Source organism: Oncorhynchus nerka, linkage group LG20 (assembly GCF_034236695.1).
Source record: "Oncorhynchus nerka isolate Pitt River linkage group LG20, Oner_Uvic_2.0, whole genome shotgun sequence".
NCBI lineage: Eukaryota > Metazoa > Chordata > Actinopteri > Salmoniformes > Salmonidae > Oncorhynchus > Oncorhynchus nerka.
The window spans coordinates 14,024,880-14,043,720 of record NC_088415.1 but is presented as its reverse complement, the minus strand read 5'-3'; the positions used below and the strand labels follow the sequence as shown (position 1 = coordinate 14,043,720).

At 42.8% G+C, this 18,841-nt stretch overlaps 1 protein-coding gene across 1 annotated transcript; it reads left to right on the top strand.

Annotated features, from left to right (window-relative positions):
* Window positions 1–578: 578 nt before the first annotated feature.
* si:ch211-180f4.1 (uncharacterized protein LOC100144405 homolog) lies at window positions 579–13,047 on the top strand. Its single transcript, XM_029621430.2, has 2 exons — window positions 579–815; window positions 8,559–13,047. Exon 2 carries the CDS (start codon window positions 8,647–8,649, stop codon window positions 10,873–10,875), a length of 2,229 nt encoding a protein of 742 aa, XP_029477290.1. The 5' UTR covers window positions 579–815; window positions 8,559–8,646; the 3' UTR covers window positions 10,876–13,047.
* Window positions 13,048–18,841: the final 5,794 nt, after the last annotated feature.

Here is an 18,841-nt window from a genome sequence, read left to right as displayed (position 1 = left end):
AAAGAACCACTGTATATGTCAACAAAGGATTAGCGGTTGCTATGTAGACGGTGTAAAGAGGAGAGTATGATGAGAACGTAAAACTACAACTCATATTTAATTCTGTGATATATCATTTTAACATTCATAATTTGATACAATAATGCGAGGTAAGAAAAGTACATAATAAATCATAACAATATCATAATCCACCAATAACAATGCTGCCATCAAAAATGCACTGTGTTTGTGTACATAATAAATTACATTGTGTCTCTGTATCATGTTTGGCACATTACCTTTATACTGGAAAACATGACCTCACTGAAACTATTTCTCGTTTACAGAAAGTGAATGACCTAATCGATGACCGAATCATAACATGATTTACAATTCTGTCTCATTCTTTCTGGCGCATCGGTAAACATTAGGGCAGGATGAAAACTGAAGCATTACATCATTGTTTGAGAGAAAGCACGATAGCCTCCTCCATGTGATTGGAGGATACTCGTGGCCCAATAATTCTATTGGCTAATGATAGTAAAACAGGCGGACTTTAGCGACGTATTCTGTGGAGCGCGCATAGTGCTTCAAATACAGTGAGGAACGTCGGGCCAGGTTATAATGCACTGATGTTATGATTTTACAGAAGTCGGTTATTCTATTGTAATGCGAGCTTCGAGATAGCGAGAAAGGTTCCAATTCAACATCCGCAAGGTTATTACGACCGAAGATGTCGATATTGGTCATTTAATTTTCAAGGTGACAGCGAAATTCTTGTAACCAAGGAGTGGAAGACATCGTTCAATTGGAAGCCGCCTGCATTTGGTACAGAGGTAAGGGCGTTATCCAGTTACAGTAGACTACAGTAGACTAGCCTACTCTGTTCCTCTCCTCAGTGTGGCAATTTAGAAAAAGTTTCAAAATGCTTTGTTTGATTATAATATCACATTTTGTCTGAGTAGCCTATGTATCAATCACATCCCTCTCTGTCTGTGACTGTGGGGTTTAGGTTACGGTGATACTCAAGTTGACCAATAATGTTGCCTCACAGTCAGCCTTTAACCTTGGAAATGCTTCTTATTAAGATTATCAACCATCATCCATATTCATAATCTTTGGATGCATGTTTATAGGACAACACAAAGTAGCCTAAACATATTCTCATAATGGAATGTATGTATTTTCTTTGCAGGTTTATAGATCATGCTCATCATTCCGATATGATGTTGTACATTTTCTGGATTGTACAGGTGCCCAAAATAATAAACAGCAACTACCTGGCTAGATAAATTAAAATACGTGAGACACATTTTGAATGAATGCTTTCAGTTGTGCAACTGACTAAGTATCCCCCTTCACTGTATCCCATAAATAAGTAGCCTCTGGTAAGGTTAAACTGCTGCAAGTGATATACAGTATCATGATATGTAAATATGATTTTATTTCCGATCATTTGATTCAAAAGGCAATATGTGTTCTCAGACTTCAACTTGATCATGTAATATTCATCACCTGAACATATATTATATGCTTTGGCTGACAAGTCCAGAGGGTCTGTACCTAGGGCTCATTAAGCGTCTAATTGTATCTTATTTGACAGTTTAGAGCTTCAACTTGGGGAGCTATTCCCCAAAGGCATGGATGGTTATTTTGAAGAATTCATGCTCTTGACCTCCTTTTGCAACACAATTAGTTTTACTGCTTCTTGACTTCTTGAATGTCCCCCACCTAAATTGTTCTCCACCAATATAGGATCTGCAAAAAACAGGGCCGGATTATCGCATTTGGAGCCCCGGGGCACCGACCACCAGGGGTCCCCCACCAGATTATTATTATTATATATATATTTTTTAAATGTGTGTGTGGGGGGGGGGCTTGCAATTTTTTTTTTTTTACAAACTTCCAAATTGAAGCCCATCCCCACCCCTCAGTTGTTGGAAACTTGGTCTGAAGTTAAAAGTGACTGATGAACTTACCCTTGCTCAGAGACATATTGGACCCAGAGAATGTGCATTGGACAGGATAAAGGATCTTGCAAAAAAACGTACATCATCATCAGCATCACTTTTCAGTGTTAGGGCTGCAAAAAGAACAGATGCCACCAGATCTTTAATGCAACTCACGCTAGCTTCTCTGAGATGAATATACTGAAAGGGCAATCAACTGCTCTTTGATATCTTGCAATTAGGCCCATACAGTATATCTAATGAATCGCATGCTGTGCGAGACCCATGCATGTACTTACAAGCATCGTGCTGGAAATACAGTTGAATACGTTATTCACTCTCAAATATAAGTAACTGCCAAAATAAAGGAAACATCAACCTAAAGTGTCTTAATAGGGCGTTGGGCCACCATGAGCCTAAACAGCTTCAATGCACCTGGGCATATATTCTACAAGTGTCTGGAACTCTATTGAAGGCCTGCGACACCACTCTTCCATGAGAAATTCCATCATTTGGGGTTTTGTTGATGGTGGTGGAAAACGCTGTCTCAGGCTCCTCTCCAGAATCTCCCGTACAGTAAGTGTTCAATTGGGTTGAGATCATTTTATACATGACCCTAAGCATGATGGTATGTTAATTTCTTAATAAAATCAGCAACCACACCTGTGTGTGGAAGCACCTGCTTTCAATATACTTTGTATCTCTCATTTACTAAAGTGTTTCCTTTATTTTGGCAGTTACCTGTATATGTATTTTCATCCTTCAAGTGGATGAAATTCAGGAGACACATGCCCCCTCAGTTTCAATGGGATTGAGGCCTCCTCATGTACTTACCCAGACATCATTGCAACAGGAGTGGGGCCAGAATGGTTGGTTGGTTGCTGTAGCTTTACATAATACAGTGAAACACAGTGAAGAAGCTCTGTGCATCACTTTGAGGAGATAATAAATTAACTTCACAGACTAAATCATTAACAGTCGACTCTGCACTGTGGGAGGAGAGTGCGTTGGTAGCTTTTATGTCCCAGAACAAATGAACATGAAAGCGCTCCAAGGCATGTCCTTGAGCAAGCCTTTTCTCCCCTGAGTGATGCTTTTTCATTCTATCTAGCCAGAGTAATATGTCTATTGATGTGTATCACTAGCTCTGTCTTAGCAGATTCACACTCTCACAGTAGACAACTCATCAGATATACACAGGGAGAGGGAGAGAGAGAGAAAGAGAGAGAGGGAGGAAGAAAGAGAGAGAGAGAGAGAAAAGAGAGAGGGAGGGAGAAAGAGAGAAAGAGAGAGGGGGAGGGAGAAAGAGAGAGAGGGAGGGAGAAAGAGAGAGAGGTCATTGCAGCAAATAAAATGGATCAGACTAAAATCTTAGGCTGCATACTAGTATAACCCAATACAGCATGGTATTAAGAGTGTTGTTTGAATAAAGCCTATAGCATGAATTGATGATAACATATTATGTTACCTTTATGCTGAAAATACAACTACCTGTACTTGAAGTGCTCTGGAAAATAGTGGAACAAAAAGTGGATAATTAGGAAATTGTTTCTGGTATCTCCGGAAATAATGGAGTGCTATGCTATGCATCTGTGGAAGTTGAAATGTCCTTTAAAAAAATGCTTTAAAAAAGGTGTTAAATATGCACTCTCAAACGTTGTAATAATTTCAGCCAGCCAAAAAGGGTCCCCGTTTTTTGTGTACTACATCATCAAATTGTGTACTACGTATGTTACCAATTCTACTCGTACTATATATTATGAATTTGTTGTGCTTAAGATCCTGGGGTGTATCTTTAAGTGATTAAATGGATCAATTTGTTTTTTTTTTTAAAGACAGTGAATTTGAATAATGAATGCAGTCATATTTTAAAGATGTTACAGTTCTTTGATTGTTCATAACCTTAATACTTAAATTCAAGTTATGCCCAGGGGTTGAATATCCATTAGTTTGTTCAATAACTGTAAGGTCATTTACTGTGCATTTGCATGAAGACTGCAAGAAACGGTTAAGAATCACAATTTCAAGCATTTTGGAAAAATGCTTTCACCAGTGGTTCTTTTCAGAGACTAATTTTATGCATTTTCCATTTGTCATGTGCACATGTTCCAAACACCAACTGCAGTGACCATGTGTTAGATATTAAAAGGGGCAGAGATCATTTTCACGCTGCTCTGAATTACATAGTGCCAAAGTCATTTTCACAGAAAGCATTGTAAGAAATGAACATATTTATTTTCCCACCAGGACCAGTGTTGATTCAGTCTGGCTGAGCTGAAATAAAATGATGATGAAATTAGTATAAAAACCTGTGCAATTAATTTCATTATCATTAAATGAGACATCCCACTGGGCACACACTGGTTGAATCAACGTTGTTGCCTTTTTGCTCAGTGCAAAAAAGGCCAGGCTGAAAATTAGAGACATGCCTGCAGCCCTATCAATAATTCATAAAGCAGACATAAATGTTTTATCATCTCCAATACATTTGCAAATGTGCAGAGATGTTGTATAACATTCAGGATTAGGGGAAAGAACATGTTTTAGAAGGAGCGAGCACAAGAGAGGGTATAATTAGAACTGCCCCTGGTTGTGAAGTCATCATACATATGTGCGGCTTCTGAATGACAAGGTAGATGACCAATACTGTATGATACATTGTCACACATTTCTTGCACTGCCACAGCCATTTTACATTATATAGTGATTTAGTGGTGGACAACAGCAATATTATGTTCATTTGTATAATATATATTTTTTGCGATTGATCTTTCATAAAGCACAGGCTGGTTAGCCAATAACTGTCACTTGAAAGCAGAGCTAGTGTATGTTGGGTTGATTTAACAAACAAAACAACTCTCCCCTGCCTGTAAGTAATGAAGTAGTAGCTCAACTTCACAATGGTAGTGTGAACATCTGGCGCGGTAATCTCTCTTAAATTAAAATGTGAGCCATGCAAAGCACCCTGCCTGGTCATGGCCCTGAGTGGCTCAACTTTGTATTAAGGGGAAGCATGGAGTCTAACATCTGTCTAAGGGTTGTGTTTCTAATGCCAGAAAGGGCTTTTCAGATACTTAGTTATTATCCCTCATTTCAACATGAGAGCACCTAAACAAGGTTGTTCATCGCAGCATTCAGAAAAACAATAACAGACCTTAGTTCCCAGCATTCCGTAAAATGCATAATGTCAGGTCTGGTGCATATTGTTTATTCATGAGGAGGACTGTTATTTATTAACAACAGGGTGTTGTTGTCTTCCTAGGACATTAGCTTACATGGTTACCAGTGCATTTAAAAAATATGAAATTACACTTGTAAAGCAAAAATTGGAGTGAGAGGTAATACATAGTGATTAGTGGTTAATTTGTTGTTTTGTGAGGTTGTCATTTTAAATGAGACAGCTGCAAGCATCTGATGCCCTAGGTCTAGGAGCACAGTTGACAGCCTAAAAATAACACTAGACCTTTGGACAATTTATTAATATACTGTCTGGATTGGACAGACACATCACTCACGGTTAGGAGAGGAGGCAAGAAATCATGTCTGAGTGACAAAGGATTGGATAATGATGGGGACTGAGTATCCTGTTGACAAAGGATTGGATAATGATGGGGACTGAGTATCCTGTTGACAAAGGATTGGATAATGATGGGGACTGAGTATCCTGTTGACAAAGGATTGGATAATGATGGGGACTGAGTATCCTGTTGACAAAGGATTGGAGAATGATGGGGACTGAGTATCCTGTTGACAAAGGATTGGATAATGATGGGGACTGAGTATCCTGTTGACAAAGGATTGGATAATGATGGGGACTGAGTATCCTGTTGACAAAGGATTGGATAATGATGAGGACTGAGTATCCTGTTGACAAAGGATTGGAGAATGATTGGGACAGAGCATCCTGTTGACCAAGGATCCATTGTAGTTGGGTTCTTTAAACATGGCTAGAGGGGTTGATAATGGGGCGAGGTATGTCTGCCTGGGTAGTGATATCAAAATGGAAATTAAGGAAAATGTACAGTGATACTGGTGTCAGAGTACTGGCTGCTGAATGTGCCTCTGATCCAGATAGAGGTCTGGTTGTTGTGTTCTCCCAACTGATCCATCCCTCCTACTGTACATCCTGCTGTAAAAGCATTCTCACACACACTATTTTGTATATACCTACATTTCTATATTTTAGTTACACCCACTGATCTTTCAGCTCTGTGTCTATCCTGTCCTCCATTTGCATGTTCCAGTGTTCCACCCGTTAGAGCCCGTTGAGGTTTTAGAGATAAGGAACAGCCACGGAGCACCAGCCATTAAGAGCAGCCCAAGGGTTGGTTCCTTTGCTACTTCCTGTCAGGTTGCCATGGCATCAGGCAAGGTGGCCCTGTTTCCTGCCGCCCAAAGGAACTGTGGGGGTTACGTCCTAAGTGTGCCCCTGTTCTCTAATGTGATCAGACAGGCGTGGTGGAGACTGTCACACTTCCCAGCCAGACAGGGGCCCCAGCCCATTGCTGAGTGCTGCCAGCTCAGCGAGTACCACTCTGAAACATCTCCCAATGTAATATTAGGACTGGAGCTTGCCTCCACTGTAGCCTCCTCCATCAGATATATTTTAAAGCCACTAACCGTGCTCGGCTCTGCCCCTCTGCGGCTTAGCTTTCTCTGATGCAACTCTCCAGGGAGTCAATTTGTGTGCAGCGCTTGAAAGGAGCTGGGTAATTATTCCCATCTTGTTTTCATTTTCGTGTCTTTTCATTCTGGTTCTATTGGTGTAACTCTAGTGTGTCAATGTACCGGCTTTGTTCAGAAGATTTCAAACAAGGCTTTGTCATGCCAACGTTTCCAAAGGCTGAGCAAGAGAATATGTCTTGGGAGCGCCACAGAATACTCACACTGTGTTTTTGTGATTTGATTTGTTACCCACTTCTTTTTCTCCCCACACTGTACTTTAGTGAATAATTGAATGAGACTGTGGGTTTGCTGTCTCTTTGGTGTAAGCCACTGACAGCATGAGGTATGTGTCTATGGAGGTTTGTGGAGAAACAACAGATTTGGAGTGGGTTGACAATCGACCTCTTGACAGCTATAATTTAAAAAATCATAGTTAATACATTGGATGTGGGCTAGAGTAGTCCACGTTACTGGGTTTGAATGAGATACTAATGTTTTGTGCTGATGAATAAGTTACATTTGAGGAAAGGCGTCTGACCTAAATACCAAAAATACCCCAGTCTACCTGTGCATCTCTCACATTTTAGAGCTATTTCTCTCATAAAACATCAAGATGGTTGAGCGTAGAAGAAACATCAAGATGGTTGAGTGGAGAAGAAACATCAAGATGGTTGAGTGGAGAAGAAACATCAAGATGGTTGAGTGGAGAAGAAACATCAAGATGGTTGAGTGGAGAAGAAGCAATTTCCTGACATTACGTCAACAGAGCCTGATGCTTGTCATCTTAAGGCATTCCAATCTCACTCTGCCAAAGTTCAAATCCTCTTTACTGTGAGGTCATTGGTAAACAGAGTCATTCTAATGTTTGGAGAAGTCGGTGTGTGTTGACATTTCCCTATTGAAGCTGACTGGTAGTTTTCAAATAAGCTTTTTTGGATAGCAATATGAACCTCAATATGGCAGGTATGCTATGGAGGCTTCAGTTCCATTAGTACGATACTGAGGTATTTAAAACAAGCAGTGGAATCAAAGTCTGTAATATAGAATTAGGTGCCAGTTTTCAAAATGTCACCCTTGTCTGGTTTCAGGTTTTCTTTTCATGTTGGTGTTGTTTCTGACCAGTGCGGAGGCAGAAGGGAATAACATTATTTAGCTTCCTGAGCAGTAAATGCTGTTCAACCCACTGATTCATTGTGTAACAATGCCTATTACCTGTCACCAGCCTCTCACTGCCTGCCACAGAACCCACAGAAACTAGTGGAGAGAGACATGGAGGCACACGTCTCAACCCCACACATAAACTGATCCTAGAATTATTGTAACATGTAAATTATCGTCACAAACACATTACATTATTAAAAAGCCACATTCAAATTGGATATACACAGCTACAGTATTGATTTCTACATTTAGTTTCCTCAGGGTTAGAAGATAGATTTTGTGTCACAGAAAAGAATACAGCCCAATGTCTGCTGTGCCATGTGGAGGTTCGGTTGAATTTACCGTGGGTTCCATAAGCTGATGGACACCTTAATGCCTTTGGCTTGACAATATGTTTTCCTGCTGGGTCAGGCTGATTTACAGAGTAACAGGAGCTCTGAATCATTCATACTGCCCCAGTCTTCACATAGACTTTTATTTCTTATAGTTGTGGCCCCCTGAGGTAGCACAACATCACAGCTTTAAGGAAACCTTGTTTTCCACGATGTGTTCTACAATTACCATGAATGTTAAAAAGAGATAACTATTCATCACCCGTTTAAGTGGGCTGCCTCATTAAATTGTATTTTTTTATTGATTTATTTGCAGGTGTGTTGTAAAACATAAACAAATACCTGATAGATGTATCTTTACCTTAAATAAATAATAACTTACAAATGAATGATTGTTGACCATATTTACATGTGAAATGCATTATTGTCATGCAATATTTTTTACAATATGTTTTATAATTTCTTCTTACAGGATTAGACCAAAGCTCCATCGTCATAGCAGAAGAAGTCACAGTTTAACCTGGCCCAGGGTTAACAGGGTTACCTCATTCTACTGCAACATGGGAGGATCTGGGATCTGTGCTCGGCTGATGATTGTCTTTCTAATGGTGATCTCATGTCAAAGTTCAGAAGCTAGTTCTCCCTGCCCAGCGCAGTGTGTATGTGAAACACGTCCATGGTACACACCTCAATCGGTATACCATCAGGCCAAGACGGTGGACTGCAATGAGCTCCATCTTAGTGGGGTCCCGTGGAATATTTCAGGTGACACTCAGGTGCTTCTCCTCCAGAGTAACAACATCTCCTCTGTGTCTGTGGAGCTCCAGAGTCTAGTCAACCTCACAGAGCTAGACCTCTCCCAAAACCACTTCACACAGATCCAAGACATTGGACTGCACAACCTGACCCAGCTTGTCACTCTCTACCTTGAGGAAAACCAAGTAAAAGAACTGCAAGATTTCTGTCTGAAGGATCTTGACAGTTTGGAAGAGCTTTACATCAACCATAACCAAATCTCCTCCATTGGGCCTAAAGCCTTCTCTGGGCTCAGAAACCTCCTGAGGCTCCATCTCAACTCCAACAAGCTGGTGGCCATAGACAGCCACTGGTTTGAGTCTCTCCCTAACCTGGAGATTCTCATGATAGGGGAGAACCCCATCCTGGGGTTACAGGATATGAACTTCCACCCCTTGTCAAAGCTGCACAGTCTGGTGCTGGCTGGCATGGGCCTCAGGGAGGTCCCGTCGGGAGCTTTCCAGGGGTTGGAATACTTGGAGAGTCTGTCCTTCTTTGACAACAAGCTGACAGCAGTCCCCAAAGATGCCCTCCGGGTCCTACCAAATCTCAAGTTCTTAGACCTTAACAAGAATCCCATTGGCCGTGTTCAGGAGGGAGACTTCCATGATTTCCCCCATCTGGAGGAGCTGAGTCTGAATAACATGGAGGGCCTGGTTGCCATTGAGAGGGGGGCGTTCTCCAACCTCCCAGAGATGGCAAAACTGGAAATTTATAACAACCCCCATTTAGCTTATATTGATCGTGCTGCTTTCATTGACATGGGCGGCCTGCGCACTCTGTTAGTCCACAACAATGACATCAGCCTCTTGTCACACGAGGTTTTGTCCTCTTTCCCTAGCCTGGATGAAGTGAGTCTCCACAGTAACCCTCTCAGGTGTGACTGCCTCTCTAACTGGGGCCCAGTCCTGGGGAACCAGTCCACCCTCAAGTTGCTGGAGTCCCAAATCACCCTCTGTGCCTCCCCTCCCCATTTGGTTGGCCACGCCCTCCAGGAAGTGGTCACCACCAGCTGGAATGTTGTCAGCAACACCTGCCTCCCTCACATCTCCCTGCACACATTCCCCCCACTGCTCAATGTCACTGCTGGACAACCCCTGACTCTGGACTGTTGGGCTGTTGCTGACCCTGCACCTCAGTTCTACTGGGTGACGCCAACAGGAGACAAGGTGACCTCAGAGGCTGTCTCTGCAGTCATGGTGGACGGCAGGAGCACAAAGAAACACAGACTGCAGGAACAGGGGGCTCTGGAGATCCTCCAGGTTGAGCCAGCTGATTCTGGTCTGTACACGTGCGTGGCGTGGAACACAGAGGGGGCGGACACGCGTAGTGTGTCAGTGTACGTGGAGAAAGGAGACTGGCACGGTGGCAGGCTGAATGTCGGGGGGCACACAGTAAACACCATAATGGCCCTGGTGGTCCTGGCTAAGATCATCCACTCCCAGTCAGTGGTCCTGGAGTGGAAACTCTACCCTCCTCACTTCCACAGCCATGAGGCATCTCAGCCCAAGTGGTCCAGCGCCACCATGAAGATTGACAACCCTCAGATCAGCTATACAGCCAAGGTTCCGGTTGATGTGCAAGAATACAACCTGACTCACCTGTTGCCCTCGACAGAGTACAGAGTGTGTCTGACCATGTCAGCTACAGAACAGCAGACACAACACTCCTGCATCAACGTCACCACCAAGGAGGCCAGTTTTGCTGTGGAGATGGTGGCCCAGCCCACCAATGTGGCCCTTGCAGCTGTCATGGGCTCCATGTTTGCCATCTGCATCATGGCCCTGCTTGTGTTCTACATGGGCCGGCGTATGAAGCAGAAATCATGCCATCACTCCCTGAAGAAATACGTGCAGCATGCCACCTCCATCCCCCTGAATGAGCTCTACCCTCCCCTGATCAACCTGTGGGAGAACGAGACTGAGAAGGAGAAAGAGGGTCCAGTGGATCCCCAGAACTCTCAGATTGACACCTCAAAGACATACATGTGGTAATAAAGGTCAAAGTGCGTAGATGTAAAAGAGACATTTAAAGACGTTTATGTACTGTACTGTATGTAATCTTAGTTACTGCTCAATCTTGAGATTTAAGAGTAAGATGTCATTGTGAAAGATAAGGTATTTTTAGACTGCAGATCTCTAGCTCAAGCACACTTAGTTGTCCCGTTGAATAAGGATCCTATTGTAATGCAGTTATGTTACATAAGGAAATATGCTGAGTGGGCCAGATTTGAAGTATCCATGGCCAAACACACCTCCACAGAAGTACACTGTAACATCAAGCATGTAAGATATTTTATTGTTTTATTTAATTCACTTTCTAGATTATATTTAACTAAATATGAAACGAAACCATACTACATTTCTGCCAGAGCACTTAGGTCAAGACCTGTTCACTGCTGCGTACTAATTCCAAATCACTGTTTAGGATTTCTTGCATGTCTACCTGCATGTTTTTCCTGTGCTCTGAGTATTTAGTCAAGTACCCCTTCTCTCCTTTCCCTTTGAAATATACAGGTGTAAAGCTGACAACAAAAATGTTTCTTCTACTTGGGGATCGTATCCTGTTGTTCTTTCTTCTTTAGATGATTACTCCTAACACAACGGACCCTGTTTCATAGCTTTAAAGGTGGACTCGGCGATATGACGTAGATGGAGAAAGTAAACAGCATAGTTGGTCAATTTCCGCAACAACTAAGAGCGTTGAAGCGCGAGGCTCAACTTCTCCGCTTATTTTGGTGCCATGGCTACCACGCTGTGAACCCATGCGCATATACTGTGTGTGACTGTGTGAGAGCGAAGTCTTGCTCATATCTGCGGTGCAGCTTGTGGCAACGTAATTTCACTGAGTCTACCTTTAACAGTTCATGAACATACAGTAAGGAAATAAATGCCATTCTTGTCTGGCATTGCATTTATTGTCCATTTGTTACTGTTAGCCTGCACATGAAGAAAAAAAACAGCATTTGAATGTATGTTTATTTATTTGTTTGCGAACTTGTTTCATATATATTTATTTTCTCACATTTTATAATCGAAAAATTTGCATTATAGTTAACCTATGCAGGATAAATGAACACTACCCTCATGTTCTTTGACTTGTTCATTACCAGACCGAGATCATGATGAAGTCATGCAGAGTTGAACCTTTATTAAGATTCTCTGCATGGACAGTTAAGGGGTATTAACAACATGCGTTTTCCTTCACACACAATGCAACATTTAGTGCTATCTACTGTCTATCATGGTGGTTAATTACCACATACACGTGATTTATTTATGTTCTATTAAAAATAGATTTCTAGAATATAGCAATTTAAGGTTGCACACAATGGCCAGTTACTGCATGAGTTTGCACTATATTTTGTGGACTGTTTTTTAAACCATGCCATACAGTACAAGTGAACCTATTTAAGATGGAATATTTACTCACAATACAATGCACTTAGTTGTTGGACTATGCTCATCCAAATGCCTCCCCTGTAACAAAATATTTCAACCAAGATTCGACAGCTTGAGCATATCTGGAAAATGTCTCCAGGATATACTGCTTTTTAACTCATAGATGTAACACAATATTTAGACACATTACATGGTTTTGCAATAGATGTAGGAAACTGCTTATTTTTTCATTTAATTTTATAACCTGATGAAACATCCAAACATTTTATTTGTGCGCTTATTTGTTTATATATTGATTGATTGATTATGAATATGACACATATTAATCAAAAATCTGTTTTTTATATATATTGAGCTATTCAAAAACATTAAGCCAAGGAATAACATTTCAGACACAATACATTTATTGTGTGTATAGTTCCATAACAAAGAGGCTGAAAATATCTTTTGATCTATCAAAATGCTGTATGTAGCAAAAGGCTGACTCTCAAAATGAAATGTTATTGACTAAAGCATGCCCTCTAGTGGCATTAGGTCATTAATCAAAGTACAGTGTAACGTTTCAAATGCTGTAGTCTAGAATTTGATTAAACTTGACAGTGAATTGCAGGGTATTTTGTAATATAAAGCAATCTTGTTATATTTTAATTAAACCATTAATATTCCTCAACACTTTAGACGTATCGGTCTGTGCTTCTGTAGTTAATGGGAGATGACTGTGAAGAAATGTATTTCTTGACATGAATAAAATCATTATCCCATTTATTTGAATTTCCTGTATCCATTTTTTTTGTTATGGGAACATTCTTCTCTTGTAGTATGAAAGAGAAAACATTTCACATTTTAGAAAATGATAGGCAGAATCTACTGCACACCCACAGCTGATTAGTGAAGGTGTTGTAGGCAAAAGTGAAGAAACAGGAAAAAGTCTCTGCACACTTCTAGTCAGATGCAATTTTCTTTCATTGTGGCTCAGCTTTCGGTCAGCTGACCTTCATCAGCTCAGCAACAAGAATCTGAATGGAAATGTGCAGACTTTCCTGTTTCTCAAGTTTTAGTAAAAAAAAATATAAATCAAATCAAATGTTATTTTTCATACACATATTTAGCAGATGTTATTGGTCACATACACATATTTAGCAGATGTTATTGCGGGTGTAGCAAAATGCTTGTGTTCCTAGCTCCCACGGTGCAGTAGTATCTTAACAATTCACAACAAATCACAATACACACAAATCACTGGAGACTCATATCACTGGAGACTCATATCACTGGAGACTCATATCACTGGAGACTCATATCACTGGAGACTCATATCACTGGAGACTCATATCTCCCGCATTAGCTTTATGCACCAGCTGTCAGAGCAGCTCACAAATCACTGCACCTGTACATAGCCCATCTGTAAATAGCCCATCCAACTACCCCATCCCCATACTGTATTTATTTATCTTGCTTCTTTGCACATTCATCTTCTGCACATCTACCATTCCAGTGTTTAATTGCTATATTGTAATTACTTCGCCACCATGGCCTATTTCTTGCCTTACCTCCCTTATCCTACCTCATTTGCACATACTGTATATAGACCTTTTTTCTCTCTACTGTATTAATGGCTGTATGTTTGTGTATTCCATGTGTAACTATGTGTTGTTGTATGTGTCAAATGCTTTGCTTTATCTTGGCCAGGTCTCAGTTGCAAATGAGAACTTGTTCTCAACTAGCCTACCTGGTTAAATTTAGGTGAAATAAATACAATTAAATTAAAAATCTAAAAGTAAACATATGGAATTAAGAAATATATAAATATTAGGACGAGCAATGTCAGAGTGGCATTGACTAACATACATTAGAATAGAATACTGTATATACATATGAGATGAGTAAAGAAGTATGTAAACATTATTAAAGTGACAATATATATAAGGCTGCAACACAAGAATGATGTGTATATGGCTACCTGTGGAGATGAGAGGGGAAGAATGAAGACCAAGAAATCCATTGAATTATTTTGGATATGATATAATTAATCAATAAGGCCCGAGGGTGTGTGGTATATGGCCAATATACCACAGCTAAGAGCTGTTCTTTTGCATCGCATAGTGACTAGACACAGCCCTTAGTCGTGGTATATTGGCCATATACCACAAACCCCAGAGGTGCCTTATTACTATTTATAAAAATGGTTACCAATAGAATTACAGCAGTAAAAATAAATGTTTTGTTATACGGGTGGTATACGGTCTGATATACAATGGCTGTCAGCCAATCAGCATTCAGTGCTCGAACCACCCAGTTTATAATTGCTATAATAAACTGGCTGGTTCGAGCCCTGAATGCTGATTGTTTGACAGCCGTGGTATATAGTCAATATACCACGGCTAAGGGCTCTATCAAGCCACTCCGAGTTGCGTCGTATGTAAGAACAACCCTGAGCCATGGTATATTGGCCATATACCACACCTAGTCGTGCGTTATTGCTTAAGTAACTACCTAAATAAACACATTATGACTATATTTCCTCTTTGAGGAATGAAAGGATTAGGAAATTGTGAAGGTAAGGCAGGATAGCAGCCCTAATTAAACTACTAGTTTAATTAGTATTCTAGTTCCTAATTCTATGGCAGCAGCATCGCCATTTGATCATTCCAATAATTACAGCTAGTTTAGCAGCATTCTAAATGCTCTTCCCACAATGAATAGCCTATGAATTGGAAGATAACTCACATGACTTCATGCTTTTGTCACGGTCGTCCTCTTCATCTGAAGAGGAGAGGCGAGAAGGATCGGAGGACTAAAATGCAGCGTAGTATGTGTTCATGATGAATATTTAATAAAAGAAAGCACTGAACACTGAATACAAAAACAAAACAAATAAGACCGTGACACAAGCAACTAACATAGACAATCACCCACAAACAAACAGTGAAACCCAGGCTACCTAAGTATGATTCTCAATCAGAGACAACTAATGACACCTGCCTCTGATTGAGAACCATACTAGGCCGAAACATACAAATCCCCAAATCATAGAAAAACAAACAGACTGCCCACCCCAACTCACGCCCTGACCATACTAAATAAATACAAAACAAAGGAAATAAGGGTCAGAACGTGACAGCACCCCCCCCCCCCCCAAAGCTGCGGACTCCAGCCGCAAAACCTTAACCTATAGGGGAGGGTCTGGGTGGGCGTCTGTCCGCGGTGTTGGCTCTGGCGCGGGATGTGGACCCCACTTCACCATAGTCTTTGTCCGCCTCCGTGGCTTCCTAACCACGGCGACCCTTCTAAATGACCCCACGGGACAGAGGAGCAGCTCGGGACAGAGGGGCAGCTCGGGACAGAGGGGCAGCCCCGTACTGGCTGGCGGCTCTGGCGGCTACTGGCTGAATGGCGGCTCCTGGCTGAATGGCGGCACTGGCGGATCCTGGCGGCACTGGCGGCACCTTGCAGACTGGCGACACCTTGCAGACTGGCGGCACCTTGCAGACTGGCGGCACCTTGCAGACTGGCGGCACTGGCGGCTCCTTGCAGACTGGCGGCACTGGCGGCTCCTTGCAGACTGGCGGCACTGGCGGCTCCTTGCAGACTGGCGGCACTGGCGGCTCCTTGCAGACTGGCGGCACTGGCGGCTCCTTGCAGACTGGCGGCACTGGCGGCTCCTTGCAGACTGGCGGCACTGATGGCGCTGGGCAGACGAGTAGCTCAGGCGGCGCTGGGCAGACTGGAGACTCCGGCAGCGCTAGAGAGGAAAGCTCTGGCAGCGCTGGATGGAGGAGCTCTGGTGCCTCTGGACTGAGGGGCGGAAGCGCTGGCAGCGCCGGACAGGCGGGAACACCTGTAGGGAGGAGACAGAGACAGCCTGGTGCGTGGGGCTGCCACCGGACCCACCAGGCTGGGGAGACCTCCAGGAGGCTTGGTGTTAGGAGGAGGCACCTGAAGGACCGGGCTGTGGGGGAGCACTGGAGCTCTGGTGCGCAGCCTTGGCACCACTCCCCCAGGCTGGATCACTGCTATAGCCCGGACCCTCCAGAGTGCAGGCACAGGTTGAACCGGGCTGTGGGTAAGCACCGGAGATCTACTGCCTACTACGCGCACCTCTCCCTTAGGCTCCACTCCCACATTTGCCCGGCACGAGCAGAGCGCAGGCATAGGACGCACTGCACCCTCCCAGCGCCCCGTAGACACAGTACGCAGAGCCGGTGCAGGATACCCTGGACCAAAACTGCGTACCGGCGACCAGACACGCTGAGCAGGCACCATACGCCCTGGCTGGATGCCCACACTCGCATGACACTTTCGGGGGGCTGCCCTATAGCGCACCGGGCTATGGGCACGTACCGGCCAGCCTGACCAGTAACGTGCTGCTTATAATAAGCACGAGGAGTGAGCTCAGGTCTGCTACCTGGCTTAGCCCCACACCATTTTTGGGGGGCTGCCTCTCGTACCTGTCGTGCTGCCTCCTCATATCGCCGCCGCTGCCTCCAGCTCTGCTTTGGGGCGGTGATATTCCCCAGCCTGTGCCCAGGGTCCCTCTCCGTTCAATATCTCCTCCCATTTCCAGGAGTCCTGTGATGCTGGCCGCTGTTGTTGCTGCTGCTGCTGTCGTCGCTGTCTTTTACCACGCCGCTTGGTCCTTGGTTGGTGGGTGATTCTGTCACGGTCGTCCTCCTCTTCATCTGAAGAGGAGAGGCGAGAAGGATCGGAGGAGAGGACCAAAATGCGGTGTGGTATGTGTTCATGATGAATATTTAATAAAAGGATGCACTGAACACTGAATACAAACTATACAAAAACAATAAACAAATAACGACTGTGAAGCTATAAATGAGATCTGTGCTGACACAAGCAACTAACATAGACAATCACCCACAAACAAACAGTGAAACCCAGGCTACCTAAGTATGATTCTCAATCAGAGACAACTAATGACACCTGCCTCTGATTGAGAACCATACTAGGCCGAAACATACAAATCCCAAAATCATAGAAAAACAAACATAGACTGCCCACCCCAACTCACGCCCTGACCATACTAAATAAATACAAAACAAAGGAAATAAGGGTCAGAACGTGACAGCTTTAAATTAGGTGAGGTAGGCAAATAGAATATAATAGAATTACAGAACAAAAATATAGATGCAACATGTAAACTGTTGGTCCCAGGCATTTTCCATACGTACCAAAAAAGGATGCATCTCCAATTTTGTGCACAGATTTGTTTATTGACCATTTCTCCTATGCCAAGATAATCCATCCACATGACAGGTGTGGCATATCAAGTAGTTGATTAAACAGCATGATCATTACACAGGTGCACCTTGTGCTGGGGACAATAAAAGGCCACTTCAAAAAGTGCAGTTTTGTCACACAATACAATGTCATACATTTCTCAAGTTTGGAGGGAGCGTGCAATTGGCATGCCGACTGCAGGAATGTCCACCAGTGCGGTTGCCAGATAATTGAATGTTAATTTCTCTACCATAAGTTGCCTCCAAAGATGTTTAGAACATTTGGCAGTACGTCCAACCGGCCTCACAACTGCAGACCACATGTAGCCATGCCAGCCAAGGACCTCCACATCCGGCTACTTCAGCTGCGAGATCATCTGGGGGGGGGGGGGGGGGCTGTCTGTAATAAAGCCCTTTTGTGGGGAAAAACTCATTCTGATTGGCTGGGCCTGGCTCCCCAGTGGGTGGGCGTAGGTCCTCCAAGCAGTGGCGTTGGCCTTATTTCTATTACAGTATATTGGATGACTCTCATTAATTTTACATTCACCCAGTTCAATGTAAAAGCAATGCGTTTAGGCTACTAAATGATACTCAAATTTGCCCTATACCCATCATGAGATTGTTACAACCTAGCCTATGAATTAAAATTGACAACGTAGGTGCACACAGGTCGAGAGACAAATGTGATACATGGACAGACAATGACATTCAATACAGCCTTGCACACTCTTGCCTGCATCTATCTGAAAATGGTGTAATCATTAGTCCAACAGTTGCAAAAGAGAGTTTCTGTAGGACAAATTCGGGTATGTTTTTCCCTGTTTTGTTCTGTTTGCTTCCGTTTAAGAAACGTTTTTCAACAGAATCGTCAAAATTAATACATCCCTGATCACACGTAAATACAGTTCACTTTCATAGCAGCCACGTTGTATTCCTTCTTGCATCCAGGTGCTCTCCTCCTCTCACCTCTTCCTTTCACTTTTGGACTTCAATGCACAACACATCAGCTGTATGTGACCAGGCGAAAAAACCTTTCCAAGCCAAACCGCTACACACAGCCTACATCGTTGTCACCATGTTAGCTAAATTAACATCATAGTCAGCATAGATAATAGAACTAACACGTTAGTAAACCCGCTACAATCATACAATAACACTACAGTACGCAGTTACACTAGCTCCCGGTGGCAATAAATTAGCAACACCAAAAGCTTACCTTGACTTGGAAAAGTTCCAGTGTTGTGTTGGAAAGCCATAGGCAGCTAACTAACATATCATCCTTCTGTTTGAGCAGGGTGTTTCAGTAGGCTGAACTAACTCACTGCATT

What these genes read in the sequence shown, in the direction of transcription:
- si:ch211-180f4.1 (XM_029621430.2), top strand. Translation starts at nt 8,647, where the DNA reads ATGGGAGGATCTGGGATCTGTGCTCGGCTGATGATTGTCTTTCTAATG.